The sequence below is a fragment of the Choloepus didactylus genome, chromosome 3 (genome assembly GCF_015220235.1).
Source record: "Choloepus didactylus isolate mChoDid1 chromosome 3, mChoDid1.pri, whole genome shotgun sequence".
Classification (NCBI taxonomy): Eukaryota; Metazoa; Chordata; class Mammalia; order Pilosa; family Megalonychidae; genus Choloepus; species Choloepus didactylus.
Genome location: NC_051309.1, coordinates 129,660,045 through 129,676,210, shown reverse-complemented (window position 1 = coordinate 129,676,210; position 16,166 = coordinate 129,660,045). Strand labels below are relative to the sequence as shown.

The 16,166-nt window shown below is 36.4% G+C and overlaps 1 protein-coding gene and 1 pseudogene across 4 annotated transcripts in view; both read right to left on the bottom strand.

Annotated features, from left to right (window-relative positions):
* Positions 1 to 4,977: 4,977 nt before the first annotated feature.
* On the bottom strand, positions 4,978 to 13,571 carry LOC119530426 (annotated as a pseudogene).
* The window catches only part of NDST3 (N-deacetylase and N-sulfotransferase 3), a 188,478-nt gene continuing 184,803 nt past the window's right edge, over positions 12,492 to 16,166 (bottom strand). For all 4 annotated transcript variants that reach the window (XM_037830545.1, XM_037830546.1, XM_037830547.1 and 1 more), the window contains one exon: positions 12,492 to 14,615. In XM_037830545.1, coding sequence (XP_037686473.1) covers positions 14,496 to 14,615 — 120 coding nt within the window. In that variant the 3' untranslated portion in view covers positions 12,492 to 14,495. The remainder of the gene's footprint in view (positions 14,616 to 16,166) is intronic.

The window sequence follows — 16,166 nt, the reverse complement described above, 5'->3', positions numbered from 1 at the left end:
CGGCAGCCTCTTGTCTCATCTCTTCCGAGTTCCATTGACTTTCAGCTTCTGGCTGCTCCCTGTGGCTTCCTCTACCAAATCCAATTTCCTTTGCTTATAATGAGTTCAGCCATATTGGATTAAGGCCTGCCCTCATTCAGTTTGGGCACACCTTAACTAATAACATCTTCAAAGGCCTATTTAGAAATGAGTTCACACCTACAGGACCAGGGTTGGTGCCTGAACATGACTTTTGTGGGGGACATGATTCAAGCCTCTAACACCACTATGCCCACCATTGGCTCATTTTAACTAAGGCAGAGTATCAGTATCTTTGACCACGGCCACTTTGCTCTCTCCCCCCAAGTCTCCATTGTTGCTAATTGTACCTGGGATATAGTACTTATCTAGTGGCTTTAATAAATTCCATAATCCAGAACCTTTGCAGAAGTGTAGATTTCTTATTTTTCAGTAACTGCTCTTTTTAATTCATCACTTTAGGGGTTTCTGAGTCTCTTTTAGGAAAACTCAGTTAAGTTCAGGGTTCTCCTTTCCACTTTCTTCCAATGTGGTAATGGCAATAGTGGAATTATGGATATGAGATATGAGGGTGACATTTGAGCCTCAGCCATCATCTGTCCTATGCCAGCATTGGATGAACGTCATTAAGTTTGGTCTTTGAGAAGTTGCATCTAGCTACCATGGTCTGGGCTCTTCCCATGGCCTCCAGTCCTCAGTCCATGCAGTTCATTTGCTATCCTCTGGATTTGGTACTCTCTGGTCCCAGCTGTCAGATCCCTTTGGATGTAAAGACCTGTTCTTGGTGATTTCTGCAAGTTCCCTGGAGAATGGGAACTTCTATGTGTTCTCCTGTGTCACTGAGGAACCTGTTCAATCTCAGGTCATCTTTGCTTGGAATGGCTTGTGATATTTATATGATTTTGCTCTTCATTAATGGGCAGAGCACATGGAGAAAGTTGCTGCTATTTTTGTTCTAATCTCTTGTCTATTTTTAAATCTTGGGTTTTAGTACTAAATTATTTGCAAACCTATGCCAGTGATTCTCAAACATTTTGGTCCTGGGACCCCTTTAAATTCTTAAAATTATTAAGGAACCCAAAGGGCTTTTATTTATATGGCTTATATCTATCAATATTTACTGTGTTAGGGTTCTCCAGGGAAACAGAACTGACAGGATATATATATATCTGTATCTATCTATGGGATTTATTGTAGGAATTGGCTCTGACTCATGACCGTGGGGATGGGCAAGACTGAATTCCATAAGGCAGGCTGCAATCTGGGAACTCCAATGAAGGTTTTCAGTGAATTCCTCAGGAGCAGCTGCCTGGTTAATAGAGGTGGAATTTCTTCCTGCTGACTGCTGAAATCACCAGTTCTTCCTTTAAGGCCTTCAATTGATTGGATGTAACTTCTCTCTTTATTGAATGCAGGCTCCTTAGTTGATTGTAGATGTAATCAGCCATAGATGCAATCAAATTATTGAGGATTTAAATCCATGAAATATCCTCATGATAAACATCAGGCCAGTGCTTGCTTGACAAGACAACACGACACCATAACCTAGCCAAGTTGATGCACGAAATCAGCCATCACTCTGAGTTCTAATACATCACGCTATATTAGATTAAAACTGAGAAATGAAAACACATTAATTAATTTAAAAATAACAATGACAAACCCATAGTAAAGTTATAGCTTTAATAAAATTTAACTGTATTTTCCAAAAGAAAAAATATTGTTGATAATGGTGGCATTGTGTTGCATTTTAAAAATATCTTTAATGTTTGGTGTAATAAAAGACAGCTGGATTCTCAAATGTACTTCTGCATTTAATCTATTTTGATTTGTTGTTTATGTAGAGGTATATGAAGAAAACTTGGATTCACAGTTAGGTGTTTAGAGGAGAGAGGTGCATATTAATAACCTCTTCAGATAATTGTGTATATTTTTCTTTGATACTACACTAAAACTCTACAAATATTATTTTCTTAAAGGGTATTTGCAGTGTGCAATCTGAAACCAAGTGAATGAGCTTTTCATACTCTAGTACATTAAAATCCACTGGTTTATCTTGTCCATAGAGTGACTCATTTACCATTGTAATGACTTTACCATGTATAATAATTTTGTAACCTCATGCATTGGTCATTTGGAAAATATTGGGTTTCACTGAGTTATGCAGAACTTCCAGATGTTGATACACTTCATATTTAATGTCAAAAAATCACATTTGTTAATATCACCATAAATATAATTAGAAATGACTTTAAATATTGGGAAGCTGCCAAGCTCAGGGAAGCAGATTCACATTTTACAAAATTCTCATTTACATTTATAAACTCAGATTTTACATTGGCAAAAACACTGTCAACTGCTTTCCTTAAAGTGATAGGCTTACTTTGTTCATTTTTTCAGGAAAATATCTGCCAATTATCCAAGTTTGAATAACCATAGTTTTCTGTCAGTCATTCTTTCAAGTAAAAATGATGCTCCATGAGTAAAGAGGCTGGTTCAACTTGCTTCAGATAATTGCTCAGGTGTTTTCCTTGGAGACAACCATCATACTTTTGCATGTAGCAGACTTGCTTTATGCATACTTCATATTTTGTCACACAGAATATTAAAATGGCATGTTCTCAAGAGTTGAGATTTAATATTAATAATTTTTACTCCTGCATCAAGGACATTCTTAAGTGAAACTGACATTTTTTAAAAAAATGAGAGTGTGTGATGATGGCAAATACAATGACTACTAGTATAGATGACTAGTAGTATAGATTGATGCCACAGCCTTAATTTGTGTTAAAGTTTTAACTACCATTTCTTTTGCACTATAAGTGAAAACATCAGCACAGTATAAAAGGCAGATCCCATAAACTGGTCTCAGGTTTACTGGGGATCCACAGGCTGTACTTTGAGAATAACTGCCCTAAGCTCTCCTCTATGACAGGGGTCTTGTTGTTCATTAGTAAATCTCCAGGATAACATCCTACATCTGATGCTAAAATCAGCTACTGTTTAGATCCCTTGCTTTTATGCTGTTCCCATCAGAATGGACATGGCTAGTGATGAATATTTACAGGCTTATTTCTTTTCAAAATGATAGAATATTGTTGTTGTTACAAAAGCACATATGCTTGGAAATAAAAATTCAAATACTTCTCCCTGCTCCTGCTCTCTAGTACCTCTTATCAAAGGTAACCCACCTTTTCTTTTCCTTTAAACTTTTTATTTTGAAATAATTTCAAACCTACAGGACAGTTTCAAAAATAATACAAACCTCATACAGAGAACTTCAGCATAACCCCACTCCCCCAGATACCTAGATCCACCAGTTTTAACATTTTGCTACATTCATCGTATCTATCCACCCATCTACCTATCTATACGTCTATATATCTGTCGTTCTGTCTATCTATATTCTGAACATTTGAGAATAGATTGCATACATCATGGTCCTTGAATAGGTAATACTTCCATGTACATTTCCTAGGAACAAGGATATTCACCTACATAAGCACCTTAAGTGCAGTTATCAAGTTCATGAAATTTGACATTGATATAAAGCTTAGTCAATATTTCAGTTTTTTCCATATGTCCCAGTAATGTCCTTTTGAGCCTTTTCTTCTCCATTATTAAACCCTGTATGGTATTATGTATTGCTTTTAATTTTCATTGTCACTTTAGTTGCTCTTGCTTTTTGCAAATTGTGGAAACATATATACAATAGAAACTTTTCCTTCTCAACCACTCTCAATCATACCATTCAGTGGGAATAATCAACTTTACAATGTTATGGTACCCTTATCACCATCCATTACTAGAACTTTCCCATTACCCCAAACAGAAACCCTATACCCATTATGCATTAATTCCCCTTTTTCCCTGTCCTCTGCCCTTGGTAACCTGTACTGTACTTTCTGTTTCTATGAGTTTGCATATTCTCTGATGTTTTCTTTGTGGTTGCCATGGAGCTTAAATTTAACATCTTAAATCTAAATCTAACAATAACATTGGTTTCATAACAAACTAACTTCAATAGCATACGTAAGTTATGTTCCTATACCTCTTCACCATCCCCCTACCTTTATGTAGTTCTTATCACAATGAGTCTAAAATCATTGTTTTATACACCATGAGTCTAAAATCACTGTTTTATTGTTACTTTTTTCAATCTTAACTTTTATTTTAATTATCATATAGTAATTTAAATTTAAGACTAACTTCTTCCATTAAGAGTAGTATTGAAAATATTTCCTAAATAATTTAATGAAAGTGACCACAATGTGTAAGGATTTGGTTCTGAGAAGACTACAAATAATCAAAAACTTTAATCAAAACCTGTAACATCTGGAAAAAGTTGTTTATAAAGTAGAACTATAACCATGACATTAAGACTTGTGAAATAAAACATACCCAGAACACTTGGGAATGCATGCTTATTCCTCTCTGGATAATTACTAGTACTTTCTGAAATATTATAGAAATAATTTCTATAAAAAGAGAGCAGTAAAATCCAGAAGCTGGGTGTTAAGATTACATAATAAAAAAAAGAAAGAAAGAAATTGAGAAAGAAAAAGAAAACTCAGTTTTCCACCACTGGCTTGATGTAAAATTGCCTTTAAAAAGTATTTTAAAATGCAAATACTGAATTCTTGATGCTTCCTTTAAGACATGTAGTTTGGCATAAATAATGATGTATAGTCTTGGATTGTCTTCTATAAGGTATCTGTAGAGTCATATCCCATTCTGTAAACAGTGTTTTGGAAACATCTTCATCTGAAAATCAGGGTGAAGTCTCATTTTACCATTAAAAAGAGACTAGCACTGTCAGGCTGGAGGGACTGTTTTTAGAGTCTGGTGCTTGACATAGGTACAGCTGTCAGAGACTCCATTTTCTCACTTAGGTTTGCCATTATTGCTCTCAAGTCTGTGACTGCAGGATAAATAACCAGTGGTCCTCCAAACATGAAATCAGGGACTGAAACACTGACAATTTTCACAAGTTCTGTCCACTTCTTGTCTATAACTCGACTCTATAGTACATTTATACATGCCAAATGTGTTCAACAATAAATGCTTTGCTTTGGACTGTATTTCGTCCCATTTAGATGAACTTCCAGGAATTAGCTGTAAGTGAACCAGGGCAGTTGATTTTCTGGAAGTGAGATACCAGGTATTTAAATCTTCCACTGCATAAACATCTATTTTCATCAAAGCTTCTTTGATATAGTCTACCTTCCAAGGGCTTGGTACACTTTCCAGTATTATAACTACTGTGTCCCATTTGATTTGAAATGTTGTAAAAACCACAAGTAATGAAAATATTCAGGTACAGATGGCATCAGCAATCTTGTATTCTGGCTTGAATTGTGTGATGCATGCAGCTGTTAGCACACTAACACTCTGTACCAAATCCCCCAAGGCATGTACGAATGCAGCTCTCACTGCCAGGATACCCTGCCCCTGGCTGTGTCCATGTCCAGAACCTGTGGTAGGAGAATTTGAAGTCTAGGAGTGGGAATGGGAGCAACGGTGACCAGACTGGCTCAACAGAAACCCCATTATCACGTTAACTGCAACTCCAACAGCTGCGGTAATTAGCATTATATCTCCATTTATTTCATAGTCCATATGGATAGTTCTTTGCACAGCTTCATAGAGGAGGAACCCCATAAGTCTATACACCAATAATAGCACACTAATCATAGCTGACAAAACCTCAAAGCGATGAAATCCAAAGGTGAATCTTTTGGTTGATGATTTTGAAGGCAGCCACAAGGCAAGCAGGGTCAGTATGATGGCACTTAGGTCAGTTAACATATGACGTGCATCTGTCATGATTGCTAGGCTGTTTGCAACATATCCACCTACAAGTTCTCCAATCATGAAAATCAAGTAAAGAATGGCAGCAATGCTCAATCTGGTTTTCACCTTTCTCTGCTTCATTAATTCTCTGTTTGCTGAGGTTGTCACAAGGGTCCACCTTCAAACCCAGGTGACTTGGTCAAAGGTAAGTCCTGGTCCAATAAGGAATCATCGTTGGCCTGGAGGGCATGTCCAGTAAATAGGCCTTCCTGGGGTTTTGAAACCATAATCCGCCATCACAACTCAAAGTTTATTAAACCTGGAAAGCCCCTTGTGTCCCACCTCATCCAATTAGTGAAAGGAGCTCATGTCATTTAAATACAGCGGGGCATCATCCTTCAGCAGAGATTTGAGACACTTCCATGCACCGTATCCAGCCACGGTAGAGGCTGAGTGGTCGCCATGTGAAACAACTTGGTGCAGGCGGATGGTTGGTGGTGCCTACTTCACCTGAGCACCAGTTCCTGAAGGCGATGCCATGCATCCCTCCCATCCTGGGGCGCTGCCCACCCCGGGTTGGCCCGACTGGCTCGTACTACTCGGCCCAGGGCAGTGGGGGTGTGGAGCTGTCCTCCTGCCTGTCATGCCCGCTGGGCACTCGAGCTCCACTCCCAGGTCTGACAGGTCCCGGGTGACCACTGCCTCTCCCTGCCCTGCACCAAGTACCTTTTTTATGCATTTTTTTTTTAGATCATGTAGGAAGTAAAAAGTGGAATTAAACCCAAAAGTACAATAATACCGGCATTTATTTTTGCCTATATGATTACCTTTACCAGAGATCATTATTTCTTCATGCGGCTTTGATCTATTGTCTAGTGTCCTTTCCTTTCAACCTGCAAAACTCTCTTTAGCGTTTCTTGTGAGCTTGGTCTAGTGGTAATGAACTCCCTCAGCTTTTGTTTATCTGGGATTGTCTTAATCTCTCTCATTTTTGAAAGACACGTTTGCCACATATGGAATTCTTCATTGATAATTTTTTTCCTTGTAGCACTTTAAAAGTGTCATTCCACTGCCTTCTTGCCTCCATGGTTTCAATGAAATAGCAGCATTTAATCTTACTGAGGCTCCTGTGTATGTGACATATTGCTTCTCTCTTGTGGCTTTCAGAATTCTTTATCTTTTGCATTTCGCAGTTTGATTATATGCATGCTGTGTGTCTATTTGGGTTTATCCTGTTGGAGTTCTTGGAGCTTCTTGGATGTGTATATTCATGTATTTCATGAAATTTAGGAAGTTTTCAGTCATTATTTCTTCAAATATTCTCTCTGCCCCTTTCTTTCCTTCTGGGACTCACATTGTGTATATTATTATGCTTGAAGGTGTACGTCGGGTCTCTCAGGTTCTGTACACTTTTCTTTTTTCTTTTTTCTTTCAGCTTCTTAGACTGAATAATTTCAATGGCCTTATCTTCAAGTTCACTGATTCTTTCTTCTGCCAACTCCAATCTGCTATTGAACCCCTCTAGGAAATTTATATATATATAAATTTATATGTATATCTGTTACTTGTGTCTTCTGCTCTGCTTGGTGCCTTTTCATAATCATTCTCTACTGGTTTTTCATTTGTGCTGATCTGTTGTTTTCCTAATGTCCTTTAGTTCTGTGTCCATATTTTCCTTTAGCTCTTTGAGCATATTTCGGACCATTTAAAATTTTTTTGTTTGGTCCTCCTCATTGATGGTTTCTAATGCTTCAATCTTCTCCTTTGCATGGATCATCACTTCCTGTTCTTTGTATGTTTTGTAATCTTTTGTTGCAACCTGGACATTTTGATATTTTAATGTGTTATCACTGAATTTAGACTTTGAGGATTCTATTCCTTAAGCTTGTATCCAGCTAGTATTTTAGCAAAGATTTCCCTGAAAGCCAGGAGGTAATAAAAAAAAAAAAAATAAGGACAAAGAAAACACCTTTCCTAGTCTTTGCAGATTGGCCTGTGTAAGTGCTCTCCTTCAGAGCCTAGGCATACAATGAGTTTGGAGAACATCTTGAGGCAAAAGTTTAGGAACTACCTGGTCTTTTCTGTGCATGAGTCTTATACTGCATGGGCACATGGCCCCGTTTACTCAGATATGAATGTCTTCATTCCTCTAGGAAGCAGTGTTTCCCTGTGGTCCTAGGTGCTACACTGTATGACCCACAGTTGGTACTTCTTTGCCCTAAGCAGCTGTGGTTTGGCTATTCTCTTAGAGTATTCTGTAGGAGAGCTCTGTGTACTGTCTATGGGTGCAGGGCAAGTTCTCAGACAGCAAGCCTGTAATGTGTATTCTGGTTCCATTTTTCAGGCTGCCCCAAAGATTGGGCCAGACATACATGCACCCAGTGTGTGAACAAATGTTACTCTGCCCCTTTGAACCAGGACCAAGGACCCATACTGGGAGTATGTGCTGGCTCCAAGCTTTGCTGCTGAGGGGAAGTGGGAGGGGCCAGCAAGTCACCAGGAAATCCTACCATTTTAAGTTTCCTTTGTCTTGATTTGGCACTTGCCCTGTTTTTGAAATCCTTTACCTGTTTTCTGTCATGTTTTATTTTCCAAGTTGCTAAAATAAATATCATATAATGAGTTGGCTTAAACAACAGGAATTTATTGGCTCATGGTTTTGAGGCTAGGAGAAGTCCAAAGTCTAGTTGTCAGCCAGGCAGTGCTTTCTCCCAGAACACTGTGGCTTTCTGGAGGTGACTGCCAATGATGCTTTGCCCTTGGTCTTTCCCTCACATGGCCATACACATAATGGAGTCTTCTCCTTTCTCTCCTGGGTTCTGTTGACTTCCAGCTTCTGGCAGTTCCCATGGCTTCTCTGTTCGACTTTAACTCTGCTTATAGAAGACTCCAGTAATCTAGATTAAAGCCCAACCCAATTCAGTTGGGCCACACCTAAACTGACGTAACATCTTGAGATCTTATTTACAATGGGTGCACACCCACCAGAATGTGAGCCAAGACCAAGAACATGTCCAAACTGGGGTACACAATTCTATCCACCACATGGAGCTTTGAGAAAGATGTTTCTGTAAGCTCTTGTTGATTGTTCAAACTTCTGTCAGGGGATGGAGCCCTGGAATGTTTCACTCTACCATCCTGACTGGGGAGGGCATTATTCAAAGGTAACCCCCTCTTACCATTTCTGTTTAAGTTCATCTGATTATCTTCATACTTCCAGTGACCCTTTTCCTTGATTTGTCAACTTTAAGCAGTTATCTGTTGAGTCTCCACATGAATGAGGAGGTATTTATCTCATTTATGTAGCATAGTTCCTCACTTATACTCTTGCTCCTCTTCCTTATTTTTGAGCATATATTTATATTTTTATTTGTAGACCTTTTGTTTTCTGTGGCTTTGATGTACTTAAACATCAATTTCTGCTAACCTTACCACAGTCTGAAAGCAGACCAAGGTGATTTTTCTCTGAAGGTAAACAGATCCCAAAGAGAAGTGAGGGAGGAATGATTGAGCTACTTAAGCCCAAATTCTGCTTCCCAGTTTACCTTAGATCACGATTATTTCCCTGTGTCAGTGCATGTGAGGGGCAGGGAGAGTCAAAGAATGTTATATTAACAGATGCATCTCCACATGGAAAAGTTAAGCAAGGAAAAAGAGGCTCCTTCCTTACCAAGGCTCACATCTGATTTTTTTCCATTGACAGATGGAGAAATTGAAACCTCAAAAGGATAAGTAACCTACTCAATGTTATTTAATTAAGGACAAATATTGAACTGCAGTCCAATCTATCCTTTTTTGTTATTCTAATTGTAGTGAGGACATCACTTTAATGAAATGGGGCTAGAAACAATATCATTATGATCAACGATGATAGTGAGAATTTGTTAATATACTTTCTTAGTGTTTTTGTGCTTTAGAATTATAGTCTTTAATTTCTTATACATTCATAATTTATTTGTATGTGAAATAAACTATTTTTTTGTCAGTATATGTGTTTTGTGGGCTTTAAAAAGTTTTCTTGTCTTTATGAACATAAATAACTTCTGAAATGAAACTCTAAAGGCCTAGGAGTATATAGTATTTTGAACTTCCATTTCTGCTTAAGGTGGTTCAGACTGAAAACAAAGGCCAGATTCAGAATATTATTTATCCAATAGAGAAAAGAAGACACTTCTTTTCTGGTCCAACTGTTTAAATTATGCATAATATTAAGAGGAAGATCTGTTTTCTTTTTCAGTTACTGATTTGGAATAGAACATTTTGGCATCAGAAATGTAGACAGCAGGCATTTCTTTCACTTATTTATTCCCTCATAACCAAGAGACAGCTTTATGTGGATTTTGTTACAAACTCTGTGAGTTGTGGAAATGTCTCACATTTCATTCATTTAATTCAGTTTTCCATATGGTAAAATGTGGGCAATTACATTCTTCCTAACGATACCTTTGGGACTTCATGCTGTGAGCATTTAATTTGTGAAATCTGCTTTGATTTCATTGTAAAGAATTGCTAGGTAAATAAGATATTTGACCTGAATCTGGGGACTGAATGTTTTTTCTTAAATACTTATTGATACTTTATGATTCTTCTTTCTCTAGAAGATTCTCCAAATGAGAGAGTGAAAAGGTAACTAGCTCCAACTTTAGTGGTTTATTAGTTTTTTATTTATAACTTTTGGGAAAAGACTGAGAAAGTATAGAGACTCTAAGATCAGAGAGTGACAGTATTAATGGACAAAGGTGCGAGAGGATGTTAACAAATAAATTTCTTGTACTAATGAATAAACTTTACTCTGGCTTTTAAGAGCTCTGAATATACAGAGAACTCTTTTAGACAACAAATTGGGGACAATAAATGGCAAGAATGAGTAGTAGCTTTGGATGGAGGGAAGTGGCCTCCAAATTCTGTTAGGAACCCTTAGCTAAAGGTGAGTGGCTTACTCAAAGTGGATTCTAGAGTTCTTGGGGATGGAATCAGTGTCACATCGTGTCTTGAGCTTTTATCCTCAAAGGCCAAATTCATAGTTTGCCTTATGAAATTTGGGCTGCTCTTGGATGAAGTAAGTGAAGAGATAGTGAACATTCCAAGCCAACCCAGAAATAACTTCTTAAGGGCTATTGATAACAGAGCATTTATTCTTCTTCCCATGATTGTCAGCTCTTTGGAGGTAAGTATGGGGTTGAAGGAAGAAAGCAGTAGCTATGTTGTAGGTGATAACTAAGCAGAGCCAGCTTTGTTAGAACAGAAATCAGCTATAGCATATAATTTGAAATTAGAGAAAACCCTTCACACCAAAATATTTGACCAATTCAGAGCCTCCCCCTTAGTGAGCCATTCCTTGGGGCTAAAATGTATCTCCTGGAAACTGTAGTGCTGATATCTCTGGAAAGCATAAAATTATAAGGCATTATTATAAGCCACTAACATGGTAAGGTGGTTTATTAGATTAGCCATGGACGACTTTGTGCTGGAGTAGATGGCATTTTGGGTAGAAAATTAGGAGTCAGATATATTCCAGATTCGAGCACTTTGTGTTTTGGGAGGACTTGAAAAGAGAAAGGAAAGTTTGTGGAAAATGTAGATAAATGACTAACTTTAACTTTTTCCTGCAGAGATGGTTTATTTTGCTGGATCTTTGTAAAAAAGAAATTAACACCATTTAAAGCTCTGAGGAGAGAACAGAACCCATTTTGGGGTAGCAGAACAGAAGTAAGAACTGGAAATAAGAAATACTATTTCCTTCAGGCCCCCAAGTCTGTTAAGTTCCAGCTGTGGGATTCCCTTATTTCTTAATCTAGGGTCTCATGAGTGACATAGGAGCTGCTTTACAACTATTAGAACTTTTTTATAAAAAAGCACTGCAAGTAATATCTAAATTTAGGAGGAAAAGGATATGTGAAGGTTATATTAAAAAAAATCTTGGAAGCTTACCATGCATCATTTCATTTTGAATTATTTGAGTGGTATCTATGATCTATACTACCTCTGTTTTTCCCTCAGGCAAAAACAATCAAATACCTACTTATTACCCCAAATCACCAGGCCCAAACTCTTCATTTTCTTATCAGAGTTTATTATTGTACATTTGAGGTACCATGCTATTATCAGAATTATATCCAGGTTTTTCTTTAAAAAAACTCAGAGAAAAAATGTTTCCATTAATTTTCATTCAATGTGAATGACAAGAATATTACACTATAAACATTGAAATAACCATTTCATTTCTTCCTGAGGAAGTTTCATATTTGAAGCAATGAAAAAGGGGATTCTATACAAAGCTAGTTTTAAATTACAATGTCTCTCATTCTTTCCTTATGTGAATTTATGTTATTTTCAGAATAGCATAATAACCAGTTGGAGAGCATATTGTAGAAAGTATGTATGTCTTCTAGGATTTGGTTCTGTCTTCAAGATACCTTGAGTGGTTAGAAATACTTTCAAAGTTTTGCTACTCTAGGTAGCATAATATATGTACTTCTGAATGAATTTTTGGCATGATCTTTTCCTTTTTCTCCTTTCATTATATAAGCATCCAGTATGTTTTTGACATTTCTCTTAAAGGGGGAGCTGTTCAGCTGACTCAGTTTACTTGGACAAGATTATGCCATTAAGTTGCTTTCTTTCTAAGTTGAAGTGCACATCTCATCATTAAAGCATGAATGTATTGGTATTTTTTTTTCTTTTATCAGTAGAAATGTTGTGGCCAAAATGGTAACATGACACTGCATGTAAGTGCTGGAACCCGTTCTCACTGTATTTGATCCCCTTAAGCCAATTTTCTTAAATTAGTGGAGATTAAAGACTGATCATTTTCCAAGCATGCTGGGTATGTACTGTTTCATAAGAGGCAGTAGTAAGCCTAGAGACTGAGTTTACTATATTTGCTCAGATGATTTTGATTTTGCTTTTACTGCCAGGGTTTTTAACAACTGGTTCTTACTGTTAATAGTTTGTTAGAAATTAGTGTGTCTTTTGAGTACATAAAACATAAAAAAAATTAATTAGTAACTGATGTAAGTTAAAAATTTATATTAACTGGAAGGATTTCACAATAATTGTGAATAATTGATAGAATTTAGTTTCACATGTTACAGTGACAATGACGATGAAAATATTGGGGCTATAAATTTTCTTGGCATATCTTTTTTTCCTAATCATACCTTTGCTAACATTTCATAAAGACTTATTTAATCATGGCAATGAATTTATTACTTAAATTTTATTTATGTGTAACAGTACACATAAAAACTAACAGCTAACAATAAAAAATAAGGATGTTTATCATATTTTATTTTTGCAGTAATTTATTAATCTTATGTATCATTTAAAAGTTAAGTGTAAATGTATTTCAAAAACCATGCCTTGCTCATCTTTATATGTCCTGCATTTAATTTAGTAGGTGATTCATAAGTTTAACAACGTTCTGTTGTCTTCCATGAGTGTGATGTATGAAATATTCTAAAAATGGTACTCTGCCCTGCTTAATTTATTTGTCTTATATTAAAATTATTATTGCAAATATCAGATTACAAATCATATATTAATTTTTTTCTTATAAATCTCTACATTACATAATTTCATTTTGAACTATCTGAAAAAGTGTAGTTTTTCTATAATTTAAATGTAAATCCCTAAGCACATCATCTAGGGAAACTGTCCTTGGTTTTCATTTTAATCAGTTTTGTTCTAGGGAATTTTTCAAAAAGAGCTATTCACATTTAAAAGTCAATCTGTTTCTGGAGATAACACATACCTCGCATTTTATGCATACGTTCTATAGAACAAGTGATAGGACTATTGGAATAGAATTTTAGCTAACAGCAAGGGGACACAGAGTTATCAATGATATATTTTTAGACCCTGACAATTTCTCCCTTATAGAGGATTTAGTCAGTACACTTTACTTTATTATTTACTGTTTTGGTATATCATTGTGTTTCTATTTACTGTCCAACACCTTTACAATATATGCTTTAGTTTAGCAATTACGTTATGTTGGAGGAGTCAGTTATTTTTACCTAAATGCACCAGACTATTTATCTAATAAATTACTTTCATTTTTGCCATAACACTTATCTTTTTTTTTTTGACGCAGATAAGGAGCACATATAAATATTCCACTCTCTGATCTAGCACAAATTGTAATTTACAATTCTTTCTAAATACTTCAGTGGATTTAAATTTTGGCAAGCATTTCTCAAGGGTGTTAATGCTTTTGGTATTTTATGTTACGTGTTGATGTTTATTTTGTTTTTTGTTTTATAAGACACATTATAGAATCAAAGAATAAGAAAACATTACACAGGCAAACAGTGGTCTAAAAATCTACTGAGACACAATCTTAGTGGATATATAAAAATGTAAATATTAGAATGAAATGGAACAGTTCTGCATTTGTGTTTTACATTTACGTTGGTTGCTACTGACTTCCACATGAGTGCACAGTAGTCTACAATAATTCCACAGGCTCAGATATAGGTTCAGAGAAAGGCCATAGGCCTTAAGGATTGTAGCAGGTACTTTCTCCCAAGCCCCACCATCCATATGCCAGCACATGGAAGGAACTTTGTTCTTTGTTCTCGTTTGAAGAGGTATATTTTTCATAGCCTTTTGGTGGCTCTGGAAGTGGTGGAAAAGGTGAGTGTTACGTGGATGATGAAGCCTCAAGACGTTTTATCTGGGTGCTATCTCACTTTCTGCAGCTCCTGTCTCAGCCAGGACGGCAGAGGCTGCCCCAGTTTGTGCAGCAGCTTTGAGAGTTCCACATTATGGTCTCGATAGTAACTTGACAGAAATGCTCTGCTCTGGGGTGGGAGGAGGAGATAAAAGTACATTTTATTTTGTTTATTAAATATTACTCATATTTAAAAAATTCTCTATCAGGTATTTCATGTCTGGATTAAAATTTGTATTAAGCATGTGAACTATTTAGCACAGTATCAACCCAATGAATCTGATTTTCCAAATGCACATTGTGCATACACACTATTTTTGTTGGGGAAAGCTTTAGTATTAAACATGTGATTTATTGTATCACCCAGAATTAAATGTTCAAGTAAGTAGACCAAGTTGCTAGAAATATAGTTATAACAATGGATAGGGTCTAATATTATGTTCTATTAAAGTCATCATAGCTATGGAGATGTAGTTTGGTAAATCTATAATATAAAATACTCCTTTGTCATCATTTTGCATTGAAATTTTGAAGGTAATATTTTCATAAGAGGATTTTTAGGGCATATACAAAATACTCACTGCTAAAATCTTATTGTGATAAGCCTTAAAAATGCAGAAGGTAAACCAGTATAATATACCTTTGATCTATTTGATCCAAGGAAGGAATAGACTGCCTTCTAAACTATCCTGACTTTTAGAGAAGTGGATTTCTCTTCAATAAGGAAAAATATTTTAATAATTGAAATTATCCAAAAATTGAAAGGGTTTGTGTTGTGAGATGGCATGTCCTATCTTTAGTGGGGTTCATGTATAGTTTAGGTAACCGTTGTCAGGAATGTGAAGGAGGGATTCTTGTATCTGTACTTTATACTCTTCTAAGAATTTTTGGTTGAATTGAACCTTTTAAAAGCTTTTTAATTTAATTCCTGTGCTACTCTTTTGAAAGTAATATCTCATTCCCTATTTTAAATGCCAAGAAAAAAAGGCTTATTTTGTATTGATAATTTCACTGTGATGTAATGGTTTTTGCAGTAATCATGATCATTGGAACTAAACTGAACATTTGTGCTATACTCTAACCATTACTGTGATCAAGGGAGAGCCCAAAGCTTATGGCTTTGTTTCATTTCCCTATGTGTTTGGTCTTCTTTAGTCAGAGCTGGCATACTCAGTCCAGAGAAATTCGGAGGTAAGTTGTATTTCCCAGATAACACATCTTGGGGCCCAATTACTTTTTGCCTCCTTTTCTGCCAATCAGACCTGGAATCCAGGGATGAGCCCTATGTCTTTGTATAGAGTCTGAGTTTCTTAAATTCCTCCCCATTGTGTTCTCTTTTAATATCTCATTCTTCATTATTCCTCTTTATGACTGAGGCCTTCCTTGGAACAAAAGTATTCTGGGACTACCTTAATCTTACCAGCTTGCTCTCTAACATTTCCCATCTGGTTAAGTTGTGTCCAACATCCTGACTTGAGGATGGAACCTTCTGGAATCCATTGCTGCTATCCAACCCTTTGCAGTTTAGACTGAACTTCCTGAAACTGAGGATGACTCAATGATGCTTGAGCTTATTGGTCTTTGGGGCATCATTTTGGAATTCCCTGGCTGCCTGGATCTGTGCTACTTTGTAGCCAAAATCTTGCCCTGTGCCTCATTACGTGTGTATGTGTATATCGCT